Source organism: Perognathus longimembris, chromosome 6 (genome assembly GCF_023159225.1).
Source record: "Perognathus longimembris pacificus isolate PPM17 chromosome 6, ASM2315922v1, whole genome shotgun sequence".
NCBI lineage: Eukaryota > Metazoa > Chordata > Mammalia > Rodentia > Heteromyidae > Perognathus > Perognathus longimembris.
Window position 1 is genome coordinate 69821220 of NC_063166.1, and position 22949 is coordinate 69844168.

Sequence of the window (22949 nt, forward strand, 5' to 3'; positions counted from 1 at the left end):
GATTGCTGGTGTGAGCCACTGTCATCCATCTCACCCATTGCTTTTGTTACTTTCCCCAGTATTGAACCCCGGACCTTTTTTATGCTAGGCAAGTACTGAACTATAAGCATACCACATTGTGTCCCAGTTTGGAAGGCCAGTTTGAAGGCCAGAGCAAATATGATCTATTAATGGAAAAATATGAGCTCTGAAGCAAATAGATTTTAGTTTAAATACAACTTCAACCCTATTCTAGGCAACTTGATATCTTAGATGTTCATAATATCTCTTCTCTGTCTAATTGTACTTCTATGGATGGAAAGGGTCCACACAGAGAGACATTACATGGAGGCCATCATGTTTTTCTTTTCTTCTATATTCTCTTATTGCCATGTTATTGAAGCAGGTTACTATAATCTTCTATGCTATTATATATTCAAAGACCCATTAATGTGCTTTCCTGGGCTTTCTCTAACAGAACCAAGTCCTGAGAAGAGATTTAAAGAATTCCAGATTAAATCGTATCCTCTACAGGACTTCACTGCTTTGAAACTCCTACATCTCCAGAAAGCTTGTGAACAAGAGGGAACATGTTTACATGAGAGGTTCCAAAACCCAGAAAATACTCTCCCAAAGATAATGGGCCCTAAGGTCAGGTAAGCTCAGCTCGTAGTAAAAGGCTTGGAGTGCTGTGTTCCTCCCTCATTCTCAGTCCCCCACCCCTGCCCCCAGGCCTTCTGATCTATATCTCCAGCTCTGATTGTAGAGGGGTAATGACTTACAGAACAGAATGTCAGGGATTCTGGAAAAGAAGTAGAGGTGGCTGGTAGGTCATCCCAAGCCAGGTAAGCATGTGCAGAAGATGGCTTAGACAAGTCCTAGTTTTGACATCCAGGACCTGTGTTCTCTACCTCAAACTCACAGGGCCATTTTTGGCAGTCAGCTACATTTTTTCTCAGGGCCTCAGTAACCCATTTAAGGAAGCAGCAGGAAAAATCTGGCTCTGACTCTCTGTATGTGTATTGCTGAACCTTCTAACTCTGAGCTTCTTCAGAAATTCTGTGCATCTAAGAGACACAGCCATAGCACAGCAGATTAGAGCCTGGCTTGTAGTTGATTCAACCCAGGTTCTCAATCTGATTTGGACACATATTTCGGTCCTTGACCCTCTCTTAAGTCTTAGGTCTTAATAGAAAGTCCCAGGGTTGTTGTAGGCCAGGTAAATTGGGGTAATAATTTATATGTGACACTTATAGAATGCTTCTGTACCTATTATTGTATTATCTAACTTAATCCTCACAAAAACTCTAGGTGTGCTATTACTGTCACTTCATTGTTTAGGTGAGAAAACAAAGGTATAGAGGGTGAATTGTTTGTTCAAGGTCACATAGGAAGAACCAGCATTCTAACCTTGCAAATAATCTTTTCTCTCTCTCTAGTCCAAACAGCATAGCCTGTCTCCTCCTAATTTATAAAAAGACCAAAGAAAGCACACTGGATTGTCTGTGTGAAATTAACCTACTATTAACAAGATCTAGGGTCTATATAGCCTGCCCAGGGAAACAGACAAGTCATTCCCTCCTCTGTCCTCCTGTCCAAAAGAGGCCCCCAGTTCTGCTGCTGTTGCCAAGAGTACAGAGCTTACTCTTTGTCAAAGTAATCTTTTCCAGTTCTAGACAGCTCTGACTCCTAGATATTCCTTCCTCCACCAAATAATCCTGAGTACCAACCCTTATCCAGGCTCCTTGAACTTTATCTGGACTTCTCGCCCATCAAGGCCTAGTTCCACTCATGAGATCATCAACCCTTAAAACAGCTTTCAGGTGTGTAAGGGGTCCTCACTCCTAAATCTCCTCCCTATTCCACTTCTCCAATTTCTGACTGTTTTTAGTCTGTCTCAGAGCTTCGTTTTGAATTTTATCACCTTCAGGAGGCATGAGTTCTCAGTATGCAGTAGTCAGGCTGATTTCTCAAACCTCATGAGCAATGTGTTACAGAGTTCTCTCTAACAAGCTATCATGTTTCAGATCCAGGTTTCCTTATCCAATCAGATGTTCTATGGTCAATACCAAGTTTGGTGAGCTCCCCAAGGAGGCTATGGTGGGGGTCTATATGAAGATCCATACTGTGGAACAAGGAGAAGTTGTGGTAAGTGCTCAAGGAGCTCTGTTCATGATGTAGTGTGTCAAATGATTAGGCTGGGAGTGTTGAGCAATGAGAGATTTAGAAACATCCCTCTATATTTGATGATATTAAGAAATAGTGATTTTTAAAGGGTAGAAGTATATTGTGGCTATGTTTTTTCAAGAAGTTCTTATATTTTGAAGATATATATATATATATATTTAAAGATGACCTAGGTATGATACATGCCTATAATCCCAAAACTTGGCAAGCTTCGCTCAGAAAGATTGTCAGTTCAGAAAGTTAGGATAGATGGGTACATAGGTCGGTAGATAGGTAGGTATGGGGGGGGGTTGCTGTTGCTTAGTTGTGCAATGTTTGCCTAGCATGTGGTTTGAACCCAGCAGCACACATACACACAATTATAGATGAAGTGATATGACAGCAGAATTTGCTTTAAAATAATAAACAAGTAATAAGTAAGAATGTTCTCTGTTTCTACTCCTGTCCAACATTTTATTTTGTTGTGTTTTGTTTTTGTACCAGTCCTGGAACTTGAACTCCAGGCCTGCTGTCTTTGTGCTTTTTTGCTCAAGGCTGGCACTCTCCCACTTGGGCAACAGTTCCACTTCTGGCTTTTTTGGAGGTTAATTGGAGATGAGTCTCACAGGTTTTCCTGCCTGGGCTAACTTCAAACCATGATCCTTAGGTCTCAGCCACCTGACGAGCTAGCATTACAGGCATGAGCCCACAGGTGCCTGGCTTCTGCCCAACATTGTGCTGAGAGTCCTAGCTAGTCATACATTAAGAGGAAAAAGGGAAATAAAAAGCATAGACAGAGAAGGAAGAAACAAAACTGACTTTATTTGCAGACAACATGATTATCTATGTAGACAATTCCAGAGTCAAAAATATTTCCAGAACTAGTAAATGATTCCAGTGAGGCTGGTAAATAGAGGGTTAGTGTAAAAAGTTATCTTCCTTATACTAGCAATGAAAATTGAAGTTCAAAACAAAACCATACATATTCTCTCTCTCTCTCTCTCTCTCTCTCTCTCTCTCTCTCTCTCTCTCTCTCTCTCTCTTGCTTTCTTTTCCTTTTTTTGCTAGTCCTGGGGCTTGAAAGACTCAGTATTGTTAGGATGTCAATTTCCACTAATCTGATGAATACATTCAATAAATGCCTGGTGGTAGAGTGCTTGCCTTGTGTACATGAAGCTCTGGGTTCGATTCCTTAGCACCGCATATATAGAAAAAGCCGGAAGTGACGCTTTGGTTCAAGTGGCAGAGTGCTAGCCTTGAGCAAAAAGAAGCCAGGGACAGCACTCAGGCCCTGAGTTCAAACCCCAGGACTGGCAGAAAACAAAACAAGCAAAAACAAATCAATAAATTTCAATCAAACTCCAGCAGATTATTTTTTTTCAAGTAAAAAGATGGATTTATTGGGGAAGTAAAAAGTGTACTGACCGACCAGGGCCACAGCACAGACTTGGAAGCTAGGACCGCATGCCCCCAGCAGATTATTTTTGTTTGTTTGGGTTTTTTTTTTTTTTTTTTTTTTTTGCCAGTCCTGGGGCTTGAACTCAGGGCCTGAACACTGTCACGGGCTTCTTTTTGCTCAAGGCTAGCACTCTGTCACTTGAGCCACAGTGCCACTTCCAGCTTTTTCTATATATGCAGTGCTGAGGAATCAAATCCAGGGCTTCATGTACACGAGGCAAGCACTCTACCACCAGGCCATATTCCCAGCCCCCCCCAGCAGATTATTTTATTGGTAGTAATAAACTGGTTCTAAAGTTAGTATAGAAAAGCAAACAAATTAGAATATATACAGTGAAATATTTGACAATAAAAATAAGATAGCGGGGGCTGGGGATATAGCCTAGTGGCAAGAGTGCCTGCCTCGGATACACGAGGCCCTAGGTTCGATTCCCCAGCACCACATATACAGAAAACGGCCAGAAGCGGCGCTGTGGCTCAAGTGGCAGAGTGCTAGCCTTGAGCAAAAAGAAGCCAGGGACAGTGCTCAGGCCCTGAGTCCAAGGCCCAGGACTGGCCAAAAAAAAAAAAAAAATAAGATAGCAAACCATGAAAGGTCATGATGTAATCATAAGTGAAAATTTCTAACTGAAAGACCTAAGTATGAGGGCTGGGAATGCAGCTTAGCAGTAGAGTGCTTGCCTAGTATGCATGAAGCCCTGGTAGATTCCTCAGCACCACGTAACAGAAAAAAGCTGGAAGTGGTGCTCAAGTGGTAGAATGCTAGCCTTGAGCAAAAGAAAATCAGGGACAGTGCTCAGGCCTTGAGTACAAGCCCCAGGACTTGGAGTGGGGGGAAGACCTGAGTATGAAGTGACTTAGTATGGTAGGGCATACCTATATATTCCCATTACTCAGGAGGCTGGGGCAGGAAGATGGGACTTTGAGGCAAGTATAAGCTACATAGTGAGATCTTGTTTTAAAACAACAACAAAGCTAGGTACTGTTGGCTCATGCCTGTAATCCTAGCTAGTCAGAAGGCTGAGATCTGAGGATCCCTGGTTCAAAGTCCATGAGACTTTTTTTTTTTTTTTTTGCCAGTCCTGGGGCTTGAACTCAGGGCCTGAGCACTGTCCCTGCCTTCTTTTTGCTCAAGGCTAGCACTCTGCCATCTGAGCCACAGCGCCACTTCTGGCCGTTTTCTATATATGTGGTGCTAGGGAATTGAACCCAGGGCTTAATGTATAGGAGGCAAGCACTCTTGCCAGCCCCAATAAACTACTTAGAAAAAAGCCAGAAATGGTGCTGTGGCTCAGGTGGTAGAGCGCTAGCCTTGAGCTACAGAAGCTCAGGGACAATGCCCAGGCCCTGAGTTCAAGCCCCACAACCAAAAAAGAAAGAAAGGAAGGGAGGTAGGGAGGGAGGGAAGGAGGGAGAGAGGGAGGGAAGGAGAAGAAAGAGAAAGAAAGAAGGAAGGAAGGAAAGAAAGAAAAAGAAAAGAAAGAAATGCTTATTTTGAATGGCTCAAACCATATGACATTGTGGCAAAGGCAAAACTATAGTAAAATGTTTAATGGTTGCAGAAGTTTTGAAGTTCAGGAGATTAGATGAATAGGGAAGTTGGGCGATGGTGGCACACACCTGCAGTCCTAGCTACTCAGGAGGCTGAGATGTTCAAAGCCAACCCAGGCAGGAAAGTCTGAGACGCTTATCTCTAATTAAACACCAGAAAACTGGGAGTTGAGCTGTGGCTCAAATTGCTAGAGCACTAGCCTTCAGCAAAAAGAGCTGGACAGCACCAAGGCCCTGAGTTGAAGCCTCAACCACCACCAACAACAACGAAAGGAAGGAAGGAAGGAAGGAAGGAAGGAAGGAAGGAAGGAAGGAAGGAAGGAAGGAAGGAAGGAAGGAAGGAAGGAAGGAAGGAAGGAAGGAAGGAAGGAAGGAAGGAAGGAAGGAAGGAAGGAAGGAAGGAAGGAAGGAAGGAAGGAAGGAAGGAAGGAGAAGGGAGAAAGAAAAATGGATAGGGAAAGTACAGGGGACTTCAGGCACAGTAAAATTATTCTGCATGACACTGTAATGGCAGAAATCAAGCCACTACCATTTTCAAAAAGCCATAGAATTTATATACTTGTTTGTTGGTTTATTTTGTTTAGTTGTGGATTTGGGTGCTGTCCCTGAGCTCTTTTGCTCAAAGTTAAGTGTGAGCCACCAGCACCTGGCTAAAACCCATTGAATTTTATGAAGTCAATTTTTAATATGTTTTATTGAGACCAAGTATCTCTGTTTAGCACAAACTGACCTCATACTCTCTTCTGTATAGCCAAAGAAAGCCACAAACTCAAGACCCTCCTGGCCCTACCTACTATGTGCTAGAATTATAGGAATGAACTACCATGTTTGGCCATATACAATTTGTAAAGACAAAAAGGCTCATATAGGAGGTCAGTGGTTCCCAGAAAGAATGCAGAGAAATTATGAAACAGCCACAAAGAATGCGTTAAAGGGAAAAGCTGAAGACAGACTTCCCTCTCCCCCCCACTTTTTTTTTTGCCAGTCCTGGGGCTTGAATTCAGGGGCTGAGCTCTGTCCATGAACCTCTCTATGCTCAAGGCTAGCACTCTACCACTTTGAGCCACAACTCCACTTCCAGCTGTTTTTGGTGGTTTATTGGAGACAAGAGTCTCACAGAGTTTACTGCCCTAGCTGGCCTTGAACTGCGAGCCTCAGATCTCAACCTCCTTAGTACCCACCAGTGCTCAGCTATCTTTGCTTACTTTTTAAGAGCTGATTTGAATTCCTTATATATTATTGCCTCTTCATCAAATATATGGTTTGAAGATATTTCTTGCCATGCCACAGGCTGTACAAAAGCTGTTTTTTTTTTTAGTTTGATGAAATCTCATTTGTGTGTTTTTACTTGTGTTACTGTGTCATATCCAAAAATGATTTCCCAGACCTATCTCAGGTCAATTTCTAATACTTCCTAATAAAAGAAACAAGCAATCCTTGGAGAAATGGTTGGTGCTACTGATACAGGAAATGTATAAGATGAGCCTAGAATGTTTTGTCATACCTGAAAACAAGAAAGTGTTTGGAACAAAAAGCCTATATTGGAAGGCTTTGAAATCAAAAGGATCCAAAGGCTGATTAAAGAGCTCCCAGTGGTCAAAGCTGGAATAACTTGAGTAACAAAATAAAACATTACTGGATTGCAAACCCAAAGTGTAAAATAAATATCATGAACATATTGGTATAAATGAGTCAACAGGAAAATGAATAATTTTGCAGAATAATTCCATATAACTTATTAGATATCTTGCCCTTGAGGGAGACATGGCTCCTGATCATTAGATGTGAACTGGTCCCATTGACTTCCTTCTGAAGAGAACAGAATGGGAAGGGGGAGAAAGGTGCCAGGTGATAAAAGGCCAACATCAGCTCTCATACATAATGGGCTAGGGTTGCCTTGGGTATGATGGGATAAAAATGGCACTTTAAACCAGGCACTGGTAGCTCATGCCTATAATCCTAGCTAATCAGGAGAATCACAATTCTAAGCTTGCCTAGGCAGGAAAATCTATGAGATACATCTCCAATTAATCCCCAGAAAGCCAGAAGTGGCACTATGGCTTAAAGTGGTAGAGCACTAGCCTTGAGTGGAAAAGCTTGGCCCCTTACTTCTGTTGTCATCTTTCTGGTTTGTTTTTTTGTTTTTGTTTTGTTTTTTTGTTTTGTTGGGTTTTTTTTTTGGCCAGTCCTGGGCCTTGGACTCAGGGCCTGAGTACTGTCCCTGGCTTCCTTTTGCTCAAGGCTAGCACTCTGCCACTTGAGCCACCGCGCCACTTCTGGCCATTTTCTGTATATGTGGTGCTGGGGAATCGAACCCAGGGCCTCATGTATACGAGGCAAGCTCTCTTGCCACTAGGCCATATCCCCAGCCCCCTGTTGTCATCTTTCAATAACCCATAACCCCTAAATAATCACAAGAAAAATATCAGACATATTATACTAGTATCACATCCTACAAAATTCCTAATGATTAACTTATGAAGCTGGAGAAGTAAATCTGAAACTGCCACTGCTAAGAGGTACCCAAAGAGACACAATAATTAAATGTAATGTATCCTTAATAGTTTAGTGGGCCAGAAAAAAACATTGGGCTAAAAACAGGAAATCAAACTCATTGACTTGGGTTAATAATAATACATCAGTATTGATTTCTTTAGTGTAACAAAGACATCATATTTATGTAATATTCTGATAATGGGAAACTGGGTGTAGAGTGAATGGGACCTGATAATCTTTTCAGTTTTTCTGTACTAAAACCACTCTAAAAACAGACCATTACAAGCTGAGCACCGGTGGTTCATCCTTGCTATTCAGGAAGCTGAGATCTGAAGATTGTAGTTCAAAGCCAATACCGATCAACTATCAAAAAAAGCCAGAAAGGGAGCTGTGACTCAGTGATAGAGCACTAGCCTAGGGCAAAAAGCTCAGGGACAGTGTCCAGGCCCAGAGTTCAAGCTCCAGGACCAGCGCATGTACACACACACACACACACACACACACACACACACACACACACACTTCTACTAAATTAATCTAGTAGGGCTGGGAATATGGCCTAGTGGCAAGAGTGCTTGCCTCCTACACATGAAGCTCTTGGTTCGATTCCCCAGCACCACATATATGGAAAACGGCCAGAAGGGGTGCTGTGGCTCAGGTGGCAGAGTGCTAGCCTTGAGCGGGAAGAAGCCAGGGAGGGTGTTCAGGCCCTGAGTCCAAGGCCCAGGACTGGCCAAAAAAAAAAAAAAAACTAAACTAATCTAGTAGTAGAATGAGTATGGATGAAACAAACACCTTGGCTATGAGTTGACCACCACTCAGTCTAGTAGTAGATGTGGAACTGAGAAGTTGGCAGAGGTGGAACTGGAAGAAGGCCTTTCTCAACCTGACTGGAAAAGGCCCATTTTCTTAAGCTCCTGTGTTTGGTCATCTGGAGCCTAGGAAGGTCCTTTGACCAGGCCCTTTCATCTGTGCTTCAGTTGTAGTATTTCCAAGGTTATCTCTCTGCCCTTCTTCCTCCTGCTATCATGCTCTCTTCTCCTCTCCCATTGGCTAGAGTCACAAAGGTCAGTGCAGTACTGTCTGGGAGCCAGATCCCAAGCATGACTCTGTCAGTGCTAATTTGAATATTTCTGAGCTCTTAGAAAGTGCTTCCTTTGTTTCTGCCTCCTGTAACTTTAAACTAGCTCCTTTTTCACTCTCCCTCCCCCCAAACAAAATAGAAGTATGATCCCTTGCCATGCGATAGCCCCTTAGATCTTTCAAGAATGCTGTTTTGGTTTTCATTGAGCATTTCTGCAGACAAGCACAGTGCCAATGTTCCATTAATGGATTCTCTTCAGGCAGAACTTCTATTCCTCCAACTGATCTTCATGTGACATAGTTTCCAGCCCCCTCACTGCCTGCTTTCTGGCATTTTGTCAGTATTTCAGAGTGATCTGCTCAGAACTCAATGAACACAGGCACCAAAACGAAGGAGCTGGGTATGCTCTGGATCCCTGGGCAGATGGAGGGAGGTGCAATATGGCAAGTTGATGGTGACTGACAGAGAGAGGCTATGTAAGGAATCACAGTGCTGGGATGGAGGGTTTGAACTTGCTTCCCCAGGAAGTCCCTGGAAGCTTTGAATAGGGTCAATACATGTAGCAAGAACTGCCCTGGTGGCTGGGGATATAGCCTAGTGGCAAGAGTGCCTGCCTCGGATACACGAGGCCCTAGGTTCGATTCCCCAGCACCACATATACAGAAAACGGCCAGAAGCGGCGCTGTGGCTCAAGTGGCAGAGTGCTAGCCTTGAGCGGGAAGAAGCCAGGGACAGTGCTCAGGCCCTGAGTCCAAGGCCCAGGACTGGCCAAAAAAAAAAAAAAAAAAAAAAAAAAGAACTGCCCTGAATTGCCCCTCCCCTTTAGCACTCATCAGCCTTATATGACCTCTTCTCCCTTTGATTGAGGCCTTGTTATTCCCATCTTGAAAAGCTACAAGTAGAATTGGCTGTGGGCTAAGGTCTGACCTTTTGTGTGTGTCTAGGGCTTTCACCAGATCTTGGTCCCAGAGACCCAACGTGACTTGCGACCTAAGGTCCTCGTGAGCCTGGGAGCTGAGTTGATACGGGTGAGGAAAGAAAAATTTTGTGAATTGATGGATGATGAAACAAAAGAAAAGTTGATGAGTGCCGAGATTAACTACCCCAGGTCAGTGCAGGAAATGTATTTATGTCTAATCAGATGACATGAACAAGTTTTCTTTGTTATTTTAGTAAAAGAGAAAAAAATGATAATACCAAATGCTGGAACAAGGGTGAAATGCAACAGGTAGTTTTTACCCTCTAAATTGGTACAATCCTTTTGATGATAATTTTAGCATCATTTTTGTAGCAGTGATTTACCTGAAAGATTGTCTATAAAGTCAAAATGTGGGGAAGTATATACATTAAGATGTTCATAGCAGTCATATCCATAATAGAGGAGAAAACAATTGCTGCCACCTACATGTGTCACAGTTAGGGGACAGTTTGGAAAGTGATTGTACATTCTCTCGGTAGAACATAATGGTTTCTATTAAAAAATGGTACGTTTGATGGCTCCAAGACCAGGGAGTAAAAGGGTGAGATACAAGGAAAGGACCATACAGAATTGAGACTCTACTATAACTCTATCAGTTGTATACATACTCTTACCTGATTTTGATTATTCCAATTAGATGATTCCAATAGAGAAAGAAGGAGTGTGGAGGCAGGCAGATCTTTAGATTCTTACAGCCATGTTTAATAAGCAGGTTGAAAAATGTACATGACATATGTGGTAGCGCATACCTGTAATGTTAGCACTTGAGTCCGGAGGTTGGAAAATTTGAGGCTAGCTTGAGCCAGGCCAATCTGAACTATATATCAAGACTTTGTCTCAAAAAACCTGTAATATGAGAGCTCTATGATTTTGTGCATATGTGCGTGTGTGCACATGCCAGTCCCAAAGCTTGAACTCAGGGTCTTGCGATCTTACTTAGCTTGTTTATCCATGGTTAGTGCACTACCACTTAAGTCACACCTCCAGTCTGCCATTTTGCTGGTTCATTGGAGATGTAATCTCACAGATTTTTCTGCCTTGGAAGGTGTTGTACCACTTTCATCCAGGTCTCAGCCTTGTAAGCAGCTAGGGTTGCAGATGTGAGCTCTGGGTGCCCAGCTTATCTATGATCTTGAGGAAGTTATTTCCCCTTCTCTAGGCAGCGAGTCCAATCAGCAGAACAAGAGAAGTTGAGTGTTTCCTACAGTATGGGCCATGTTCTACATTGACAGAACAGGGTTCACATTTTATCTTGACTGTGTGTGTATTACAGTGTGACTTAGAAAAACAATACAATGAACTAACTAAACCCAACGTTTAAACCCAACAACAGATTTTGTTACTCAAAATAGAACTAAAGAGATACCTTAAGTAGGGGCTGGGGATATGGCCTAGTGGCAAGAGTGCTTGCCTCGTATACATGAGGCCCTGGGTTCAATTCCCCAGCACCACATATACAGAAAATGGCCAGAAGTGGCGCTGTGGCTCGAGTGGCAGAGTGCTAGCTTTGAGCAAAAAAAAAAAAAAAAAAAAAAAAAAGAAGCCAGGGACAGTGCTCAGGCCCTGAGTCCAAGCCCCAGGACTGGCAAAAAAACAAAAAAAAGAGAGAGAGATACCTTAAGTAAAAGAAACTGGATAGTTTTTTTTTAAAAAATCAAAAGCAAATGAAAGGGGCTGGGAATATGGCCTAGTAGTAGAGTACTCACCTTGTATACATGAAGCCCTGGGTTCAATTCCTCAGCACCACATATACAGAAAAAGCCAGAAGTGGCACTGTGGCTCAAGTGGTAGAGTGCTAGCCTTGAGCAAAAAGAAGCTAGGGACAGTGCTCAGGCCCTGAGTTCAAGCCCCAGGACTGGCCAAAAAAAAAAAAAAAACAGGGGCTGGGGATCTGGCTTAGTGGCAAGAGTGCTTGCCTCGTATACATGAGGCCCTGGGTTCAATTCCTCAGCACCACATATACAGAAAATGGCCAGAAGTGGCGCTGTGGCTCAAGTGGCAGAGTGCTAGCCTTGAGCAAAAAGAAGCCAGGGACAGTGCTCTGGTCCTGAGTCCAAGCCCCAGGACTGGCCAAAAAAACAAAAAACAAAACACAAAACACAAAACAACAAAAAAGCAAATGAAAGGGCAGGTTATATGTATATATGGCCAAACTTGGGCTGTTTTGTACAAAAAACAAGTATTGGGTTTCTGGTGGTATCTTCTAGCGCAGAGATGTCATGCTGCTCTGTTCCTTATGTTTCCATATAGAAAATGGCTATTCAAACCAGCATAGCTGAAAAAAAAAAAATCTTAGGAACCTCAGCTAGATTGCTACATGGTTGGTTTGGTGTCAGTGTTGGTGAAATTTCAGCCTTGCACTATCCAGTCAGCATTCTATAATACTGAAGGCAAAGCTTCTTCATTCATTCATTGTTGAATTCATGGTTTCCTACACTGCTAAATCAGCCAGGACATATCCACTATCTAGCTCAAATCCTTCATGTTTTTAGGGATCACAGAGTTGGTCATGAGATTACCTGTCCTGTGAAAACCATGGGCTAGATAACACCTCCACACAACCCAGATCATGCTACATCTGAGCTGAGTTTGTTAAAAAAAAAAAAAAAAAAGTCAGGGAACTCCCCAAGGTCAAATGAAGAGGTTCCCAAAGCAAGCAGTGTGACCTAATACTGGCATTGTCCAGTGAAGGTAGAAAGGGCTATGTGTCTGAAGTGTCAGGCCTCTGAGGACAGGAGAAAGCCCAGCTTATGTGATATAGAGGTTTAGTACCAGACCCCCTCATGAAGCTGAGGCTCTAGAGTGCTGTTCTGCTTAGTGAAAAGTAGATGAGAAGCCAATGTGTCCATCAGCATCTGAAGAGGGAATCTTGTCTGTGTCAACCTAGACTCTGGTGACACAAATAAAATGATGCCTTAACAAGTTGTAATAAGGCTGGGCACTTGTGACTCATGCCTATAATCCTAGCTACTCAGGAGGCTGAGATCTAAAGATTGCAGTTCAAAGCCAGCCTGGGCCAGAAAGTCTGTGAGACTCACCACTAAAACTACCAAAAAAAAGCTGGACGTAGAGCTGTAGCTCAAGTGGTAGAGCACTAGCCTTGAACATAAAAGCTCATAGACAGCACCTAGGTCCAGAGTTTTAAGCCCCAGGACTGGCAAAAAATTGTAATCATGTTTGTGCCTCATAGGTTTTACCTCTTTGATCCCCAGTTTCCAGGTTTGCTAAATCAGTTGGTGTGAAAATAATATCAGTTAACCAGTGTAAAGTGCTTGTCTGGTAAATACTAGATCAGAGTCTGACATTGTTATCCATTAAGGAAGACATTGCTGTTAGCATTTCCCTAGCCTCAGGTCCTCAGCTCCTCCCACTAGCCCCAGATCCACCCATACCTAACAAGCCACTCCTACTCACTACCCACCTACTTCCCCTTTACCCCCAGAGAGAGAAGCTGCCACCTGGATAAGGTGCAGACGCCATGTAGCTCCCTCTCCCGTGGGAACTAGGGCCCCACTAATAAACCTCCTTATGAACCTCCCTCTCCTCTGTGATTATCTCCGCATGGTCCTCTGGGATGGCCAGGGACCTATCCTTTCAATTGAGAGTTCATGGAATTTTTTAAGGGGAGACTACCTCATGACACACTGGTAAATGTTTAACAGCCAGCCATCCTGGATGTATGAAGACACCCTGACTGGCAGTGTTTGCTGATTTCTGTAGTGTAAATTTTCCCACATGGAGAGTTTCAAGCTACCAACCTTATGTCACTCAACATGGAGTTGAGAAGAGGTGCAACCCAGTTAGCTTTCCTGAGCTGGCTGAGATAAAAAGGGACTCATTCTACTTTTAGGTTTTTCCTTACGTTGTTCTCTGTGGATCCACCTTTGACTTTGTTCTGATCAGTAACATCTAAGTAGAAGAACATTCCTGAATCTGTTCATCTCCCATTAGTGACTTGTTGGGTAGGAGAGTGAAGGCAAATTATGCTCTTAAGAATTCTTGTAGCCACTGCAGTGACCGAGTACCTGAACTGCGTCTAGTATGAAATAGAGCTGTTTTCCAGTTTGTGTGTGGATGTATATTTTCATTTCTGCTAGGTGTCTGCCTAGGAATGAATGGCCCAGTCATATGCTAACTGTTTAACCTTCTGAGGAATGTAACCATTCATTTACATCCCCCAATCAATGTGTCAGGGCCCTCATTCTCATATTTCATGTCCTCACCAGAACTTACAGCCAGCCTTTTTCATGGTAGTCATCCTAATGCATATAAGTGATGTTTCATTGTGGTTTTAGTTTAGATTTCCTTGATAGCTAATGACCATATATGTAATTTGAACTTTTAAAAATATGTATGTACGCATGCACGCATGCACGCATGCATGCCAGTCCTGGAGCTTGAACTCGGGGCCTGGGTGCTGTCTCCGAGCTTCTTTTGCTCAAGGCTAGGGCTCTCTCTACCAGTTGAGCCACAGCACTAACTTCCAGATTTTTCTGAGTAATTTATTGAAGATTCTCACAGACTTTCCTGCCCTGGCTTGTTTCACACTGCAGTCCTCAGATCTCAGCCTCCCGACGAGGCTAGAATCACAGGCATGAGTCACTGGCGCCCCTCAAGAGTACATTTCTTTTTGAACAATGTCATCCCTTCCCTCACTCTCCCAGTTTTAATTTAAATTTTTAGTAGCTATGTTATAAGATGTAAAAAGAGATAAATTAATTTTGATCTATTTTACTGGATTCACTATATATAGTATTATTGTTTTGACATATTAGTATAATATTATTGAAATATTTTTCATCCCTTTGGTGGTTGTTGTAAATCTTGAAATCTTGTGTTTTACATCCACAGCACATCTCTAATTCAGGTTGACTACATTTCAGGTACTCAGCAGGCGCATGTGGGGTGTAAGGGAAGTTGTAAGGGCTGTGGAAAGGAAAAAGAGGTGCAGCATGGGAGAAGGACAGAGAACTAGGATCAGCCCTTGTGTTTAGGGAATAGATCAGTAGAGCAGGAGGCAGGAATGGAGGGGCAGGGGCCAGGAGAAGAGCTCAACTTCTGTGCCTGCCCTTCAGTGATGAAGAGTTATGCCAGAGGTTCCTCAAGGAGAACAACTGGAATGTCTTTCGGAAGGACCTGGTACGACTGCTGGTGGACTCTCGACAAACGCCACCAGTCATCCCAATCTACCCCAGGAAGAAAGAGATCTACAACCCAAGGTCTTTGATCCTGGATTTGTGTAACATCAAAAAAAGGAGTAAGCCATTTCGCCCAATGTGCCCAGTGTTTATGGCATCCCAGAAGTACCTTCCCCCATTGAGAATTATCCAGGCCGTCTCAGCGCCCAGGCACAGAATTCAAGAACTCATGCCTCAGTATAAGAATGCAGGGGTTCTTATTTAGTACCAATAAAGGATGTTGTATTGGTCACAATGTGTTTTGTTTTTGTTTTTTGCCAGTCCTGGGCCTTGGACTCAGGGCCTGAGCACTGTCCCTGGCTTCTTTTTGCTCAAGGCTAGCACTCTGCCACTTGAGCCACAGCGCCACTTTTGGCCATTTTCTATACATGTGGTGCTGGGGAATTGAACCCAGGGCTTCATGTATATGAGGCAAGCACTCTTGCCACTAGGCCATATTCCCAACCCTAGCCACAATGTTTTCAGAATGACCTCCAAGGGAACTTGAAGGTCAACTCTTGAAGTTGGGGACTTGAAGGGCTGATCTAGAGTGGCTGATGAGGAGGGTGGTGTGTGTGAATTTATCACTAGAATCCATGTCATAGTGGGAGGAGCTTTCTTACTGATTAGCAGTATAGGAGTCAGGGGGCTCAAAGTCACCAAGTCAAAGGTTATAAATGCAAATACTCATCAATACCAGACAAGTCATCTAAAGAAAGAAGAGTGAGTTTCACTCTTTTTTTTTTTTTTTTTTTTTTTGGCCAGTCCTGGGCCTTGGACTCAGGGCCTGAGCACTGTCCCTGGCTTCTTCCCGCTCAAGGCTAGCACTCTGCCACTTGAGCCACAGCGCCGCTTCTGGCCGTTTTCTGTATATGTGGTGCTGGGGAATCGAACCTAGGGCCTCGTGTATCCGAGGCAGGCACTCTTGCCACTAGGCTATATCCCCAGCCCCGTGAGTTTCACTCTTGAAATACCTAATTTAGGTCCTATGACCTATCTTAATCTAGTGAGGGAAATCCCCCTGACCCAGTAATCCAAGGGACACTAGCCAAGCCTGATCTCTTAAAGGCCCACTACTTCTTACATTTCCACTCAGAAGACCAAACTTCTAACACATGACCCCTTGGGGGGACACATTCAAAATCTATCCAAACCATAGCAAAAGGCTGTTACCCTAAAAGTATTTCCTTGGCAATAAGCTAGGTGGCATCATCCCATGTGACAGATAGGGAGCCTGAGGCCCAGAGAAGCAAAGGCCTCCCCTCAGCCCAGTGTGCTACCCAGCCCAGGAAAAGCATATGCTTTCACTCTAGTTGGCGCCATCCTAGTCCATCAGCCTGGTAGTGTATGTGCTGCTATGCCGCTGCTGCTACTCTAGCTCCCAACAAGCCACCTGTTTGCAAAAGAGAAACTCTACACACACAGTGCTAGTGAATCCATTTGCTCTGCAGTGATTTCCCATATGGAAATAGGCATAGTCATACTTGCAGAGGCACAACCAGACCCTGTGAGCCAAAAATAAAGCCCCAACACTAAAAGCTTCCACTATTTGAGAAAAAGGAAAAACCTATTTGAAAAATAAACACAGGAAAGTGTTGCCAGCACTTATTATAGGAAATGTTTAGGATTCCATCTTGGGGCTAGACGCAAAAACAGTCTTAAAATCCTCTGTTCCAGCCTGGAGCTGGTGGCTCATGCCTATCATCCTTGCTACTCAAGATGCTGAGATCTAAGGATCATGGTTCAAAGCCAGCCCAGGCAGGAAATTCCATGAGACTCATCTCTAATTAACTATCCGAAAGTGGTAGAGTGCTAGCCTTGAGAACAAAAGCTCGGGGATAGCACCCAAGCCCTGAATTCAAGCCCCATGACCAACAAAAACAAAAAATCCTCTTCCTTCTGAATAAGTTATGGGGAAATAGTACCTTCCAGTTAATGCAAGTCTAAGGAGTGAAATGGGTCACAGGAATACTTGTAGGATACTGGGGCTTGAGGCTACTTTGCCCATGTGCCTGCCTGTCTGCTGTTTGAGGCTTAATAACAAAGGGGCTGTTGCAGGACTTGTTACAACTGACCCTGAGCAAACATTGGAGGTGGTCCTAGATTCTAGGTGGGTGAGAAGTGGCACCAAAGCTGGTCGCTTGCAGGGCTATGGGGACAAACACTGGTGAAAGCTGGGGACGCTGAAAAGTGCAGAAGTGCAGTCAGCATTGCTGTGTGGCTTTCAGCCAGTCTCTTTGCCTTTCCTTAGCTTCCTTATTATCTTCTGTAAAACTTGAGGGATCTGGGAGAAGTGTTCCTCACACCTAGCCTACAGGGATGGCAAGAGCTATGATCCTCTCTTTTATCTTGCCCCCCCCCCAACTTATTACCCTATTTCCAAAGCCTCTTTTCAAGATGAAAGCACAGGGCTGGGAGCATGGTTGAAATGGTAGAGAGCCACCCTAGCAAGCTCAGCACCTGAGTTCAAACCCCAGGAAGAAAAAAAAAAGAGGATGAAGGAGGAGGGGAAGAGGAAGGCTAGGCATTGGTGGCTTACACCTGTAATCCTGGCTACTCAGGAGGCTGAGATATAGAAGATTTCAGTTCAAAGCCAGCCCTGGCAGTAAAGTCTATGAGACTGTCATCTCCAGTTAACCACCAGAAAACCAGAAGTGAAGCTGTGGCTCAAAGTGGTAGAGCTCTAGCAGAAAAGCTCAAGGAACTGCACCCAGGCCGTGAGTCAAGCTGCATGTCCCACCAAAGAAGAGGAGGAGGAGGAGGAGGAGGAGGAGGAGGAGGAAGAGGAAGAAGAAGAAAAAAGAATGATGACAGACTGAGGAGGACCTTAGTGACAATTATGTACAAATGAACTGTGAGTGAAAGAATAGTATTATCTTTGCTGATGTTGATAATTGTACTGAGTTATGTAAGAGAATCTCCTTGTTGGGAGGCTTAGGCAGGAGTATAGGGAATTCCAGGCCAACCTGGGCTACAGAGTAAGTTTGAGGCCAGCCTAGGCTTCATAGTAAAACCTTGTCTCAAACACAAAAACAAAAAGATTTTATTTACTCAATTTGCAAAAATGTTCTATATATACTTAAAGAAAACACAATTACATGACAACAGTTGACAGGTTTGGATGAAAGGCATTTAGAGTCTTGAACCGTTCTTAAAATTGAAAATTAAAGCCAGGTGTTCGTGACTCATGTCTGTAATTTCAGCTTCTCAGGAGGCTGAGATCTGAGGATCATGGTTCCAGGCCAGCCTGGGCAGGGAAGTCTGTTGAGACTTTTTTTTCTTTTTGCTTTGGGCCTGGGCAGAGCAGCTCAAGGCTAGCACTCTACCACTTTGAGCCATAGCACCACTTCTGGTTTTCTGGTGGTCAATTGGAGATGAGAGTCTCAGGGACTTTCCAACCCAGGCTGGCTTCCAACCATGATCCTCAGATCTCAGCCTCCTGAGTAGCTAGGATTACAAGCGTGAGCCACCAGTGCCCAGCATGTTGAGACTCATACCCAGTTAACCAACAAAAAGCTGGAACTGGAGCTGTGGTTCAAGTGGTAGAGTGCTAGCCTTGAGCAAAAAAAGCCCAGAGACAGTGCACATGACCTGAGTTCAAGTCCCAGGACTGGTACCAACCCCCCCCCCCCCAGCACTTTGATAATTTCATTAGCTTCAAATAATTGTGCAAGGCTGTTTCCATTTATCATACCCATTTATATGTACAATGTATCTTAATCAATTACTTCCATCATTCTCCTTCCTACCTACCCCTTCCTGCACCAATCACATCATTTCCTTTTCAAACCTTTCCAAGGTTTCCAAGTTTTGTCATATGTCCACTGAGTATTATGTTTTCACTTACCATTCCTCTTTTCATTTATCTTTCCTCTTCCCATTCCCTCCTTCCCCCAGTCAAAACATGGTTCAGCTTCCTAATATTCCTTTTGCTAAACGGCCTGTTGGTCATTTAATCATTCAATGGGATCAGACGGTGGGATCTTGTGTGTATACTATAGTCAGTTTCATATATATATATACATATGCATATGCATGTTTGCCATGTTTTCAGTATAACAGCACAGATGAGAGAAAATGTGCCCGAATGAGAAAATGTGCCCGTTGTATCTCTGAACCTGACTTACATTACTAGATCTATTCATTTTTTTGAAAAAAGACAAAATTCAATTCTTCCTCATGGCTGAAAAAAATTCAATTGTATGTATGCATGTATGTAGGTATGTATATATGCATGTACATACATATGCCCATATAAATATACATGTCATTTTGATCTATGCTTATCAGTTGTATGGTATCTGGGCCGTTTCTGTAACTTGGCTATTATGAACAATGGTACAATAAACATGAGTGTGCAGATGCCTTTATTGTATCCTGATTTACATTCTTTAATGCCTTAAGGACCTGACACTTACTAGACCAAGTGCTCTACCACATGAGTCACACCCCAAGTCTGTCATGGCCATTTATTCAACCTGTTTTGTCATTATAAAAATCTTTCTACATTTCTGTAAGCTGGCTTGTGCTCTTTTGAAATCTCCCCCTTCCCCTCTGAGCACTTTCTCGCTGGACATTTCAGGATGATCTTATTCTTTCCCTGGTGCAGCTCTGTAACTAGCCATTTCCCTGATACTGGCTCTTTTAGTAGAGAATGGCACTTAGAAGCTTCTGACTACAACTTTTCCACTGATAAAATATGGGTTTGGAAGGCTCTGAGATCCCGAGAGGCAAACTTCAGCAACCAGCCAGCCAACTTATTGCTTAGATGAGACTAAGCCTTGGACAAGGGCAGTTGTTTGTGGACTTGGCTGGACATCTGACCAGATTCAAGAAATAAGTGCCTTTCTGAAGCCTGCCTCAGTCAGCTCATACCAGTCTTGGGGTCGAGAAGCCAGGGTCCAGATGGGAGTTGGAAAGCCATGGCCTTCTTCCATCCACCCAACCAACCCTGTTAGAGTAGCACAGAGAAACTACTTTCCCCACCTAGAAGTCTAAGTGGAATATAAGAACTTCAGTGCTATTGGGATGTTTCTTGTGCCTGATATGCAGATGACTGATTTGTACATTTGACTACAGGCTCCCAGTTTGATAAACTTCCTGCGGATCCCTGACCATTCAACTCATGACTATAACCACAAAGTCATAAGCAGAGCATGAGCTTCTATCTGTTGTGCTCAGAGGACACTGCCTAGGCCTGCTCCCCTTCAGGGAGCCGCACCCTGTGGCTGCAGAGGCAGCTCTCAGGAAACAACAGTGGCACAAGCAGTTCCAAATACAAGAGGAACAGGTAGGGGCTGCAAAGAAAAGGACACACTGTAATTCTGGGATATCAAGTTCTTATAGGTAAGACTTCAGAAATTAGAACCTGATTGGAATTGGGTCCTGAAAAATGACTTTTCCAAGTGAACCATCAGGAACGGGGCAACATGGGCAGAATAGCATGAATAAAACATGAGTTGCTCCAGTGCTGGGTCACCATGCAAAGCACCACAGCACAGGATTGGCGCTGCCACCGAGGCAGAGAAAAAGGCCCTTAACTCAGAGTGCAGCCAACAGCATAAACACTGCTTCTGTGAAACACACTGGCTTTATTCCACAAAAAATAGAGACTTTCATTTGTTTTTGACAGTCCTAACTCTTGAACTCAGGGCCTAGGCACTGTCCCTGAGCTTTTGCTTCAAGGCAAGCACTCTACCACTTGAGCCACCTCACCACTTTGCAGCCTTTTCTGTTTATGTGGTACTGAGGAATCGAACCCAGGGATTCATGCATGCTAGGCAAGCATTATACCACTAAGCCACACTCCCAGCTCGTTTTTGTTCTTTTTTAATAACCTTTATTTAACGTGCATTACAGAAAACATATAAGCAAAGTGCAAAGCATTACTGCCACAAGCAGTTCAGTTGGACATGACTGTCTAGATCCTCCATGTACACACACCAATCCCTTTTAGGTAACTCAGATCGCATGGTATGTCTCATGCTTTTCCAAATGTTATGAATTCACCAATTCAAAATCCCAAAGCTACATGAATATTTTGATAACCAAGAATAAACTACACAAACTCAATCTGTTTAGTAAAAAAAAAAAATTGCAATCCTGCTTTTCTTAGGGATAAAAATTTCACTGAAGACAAAAACAGCAACAGGCTTCTAGACAGAAGTACTGGCAGAGTTACAATTAAAATGCTGCATTTCCTTTATGCTCAATTTAAAATGAGATATAAAACAAGATATACTAAGCAAATTTTAAGCTCATTAGTAGGTTTATAGTATACTATCAAAATATTAGCAAGAATGTTTCTACTAAGTGTATGTATCCTTATGGTACAACCAGAACCATATACATCAATGGCTCTAATCAAAGTGTAAATCTAAGCACATGTGCATAGCCTCTCTGCAGGTTCCTCTTCCTCCCCTGTTGCCAGCCTCTAAATAAGTCCTGCCGCCACTGCCCAGAGATGGCACAATCTATCCAGGATGGATCTGCTGAATGTAACCGATTATGTACAAGTTAGCTAATTCACTAGTTCTACTTTTTACCATACATTGCTCACCTCAGGACACAAAGATTAGATGGTCTGAAATAATGAACTTTGTGTATGAATATAAGTACTTTACTAAAAATGCACATCTTCTAGATGTGGTGATACTAGCAGAGCCCTTCTCTTATCTTCCTCTTCTCTATCACTCTAGATACTAACTCTGAGATAAAGACTTAATATTAACTTCACTCCCAGAAGACAGTTTTTCCTACAAACTAACAAAAGGTCATTTATATAGGGATTTTCTACTTCTTACTTTTGGCATTAAGACTTAACCCTTAATACTTAGCAATATTAACTAAAATACACATATAGAACAAAGTCTAGACAACCTGAACTAACAGAATAGGCACAAGATAGCCCGCTCTTTGCACACTTCTTACCTTAACCCCACCCCTGCTGCCACCCAGTGAAAAGCATAGTCTAAAACATTACAATTCATTCCCAAATTCAACCACAAAAAATAAGAGCATGTGTTAGCCCTCTACTTTTACAAGGTTATGCACATTTAGACATCTAGAAAGACTAGATGTTTCTCATAAGGTCTTAAGTTTCCCACCAAACATACAAGTATCTCCAGATAAAGCACACACACTTAACAAAAGCTAATTTGAAAGGAAGATTCTGGCCTAGAACCCTTCCGTCTCCATCAACCCAATGTCAGGGTTATTTATGCATCTGTAATATTTCACGGGGATTTTTAATAATTTCACTAAAATTTAATGTACTCAATGTGTTAGTTTACTAACTCTACTTTTGTCACTGGCAACCTCTTTAACATCTAGCAAGACTAGATATTGTAAATTAGGACACATCTGTCCTTTATATACACTATATACAAAACAATTAAAATGCATAGATGCAAGAGACAAGGGTCAATCTTGCTTCACCATAAACCCACTGGTAAAAGCCCTCAGCACTTCTCCTCCCTCCCTGAGTCAGTACAGACACCTCGTGTACTGCTCAGAAGTGATTCATCATTCAGTTTCCAAAAGACAAAATTTCATTATGAATTTTAGCAAAACAGTATCTACAAAATGAATTATTTACTACCTCTACTTTTAACATACTTTGTGCACTTCTAAACATCTAGAGAGACCAGATGTTTCAAATAAGGACTTAATTGTCCACTATATACACAGTAGTGTTGGATAAACCACACACATGTAACAATGGTTCTATCTGAAAGTGTCTTCTAAGTGGGAGCATTCTAGCCTAGAACCTTTCATTTCTTCCAATTCTTCTCCAGTATCACACCTGACACAAGTATATGTACAGATGTTACAATTTTGTTTCTAAAGTCTTTTTCAGAAGACAGCCTTTCAATGAATTTTAACACAATGCATACAACATGTGTTAGTTTACTAACTCTACTTTTGTCATACACTGGCAACCTCTTTAATATCTAGAGACTAGATATTATAAAAGTAGGACTCATTTGTCCCATCTATACACAATATATACAATAAAATTACACAAAATGTACATAACATACAGGGTAAGGGATTAGCT

The 22949-nt window shown here is 42.8% G+C and overlaps 1 protein-coding gene and 1 long non-coding RNA gene across 3 annotated transcripts in view; one reads left to right on the top strand and one right to left on the bottom strand.

Moving 5' to 3' along the window:
• Cnbd2 (cyclic nucleotide binding domain containing 2) overlaps positions 1–15136 on the top strand; it is a 40060-nt gene extending 24924 nt beyond the window's left edge. Inside the window, exons 10-13 of one of the 2 annotated variants that reach the window (XM_048349119.1) lie at positions 458–635; positions 2007–2127; positions 9679–9842; positions 14789–15136. In XM_048349119.1, the coding sequence (XP_048205076.1) occupies positions 458–635; positions 2007–2127; positions 9679–9842; positions 14789–15116 (791 nt within the window). In that variant the 3' untranslated portion in view covers positions 15117–15136. Of the gene's footprint in view, positions 1–457; positions 636–2006; positions 2128–9678; positions 9843–10872; positions 11068–14788 lie in introns of those variants that run through there. The other variant, XM_048349117.1, reaches the window with a different exon arrangement.
• Positions 510–16540, bottom strand: LOC125353431. Its single transcript, XR_007211321.1, has 4 exons — positions 16171–16540; positions 8169–8174; positions 7945–7956; positions 510–520 (listed from the first exon to the last, which is right to left on the bottom strand). It is a non-coding gene; the product is annotated as an uncharacterized LOC125353431 (long non-coding RNA).
• Between the last annotated feature and the right edge of the window lie 6409 nt (positions 16541–22949).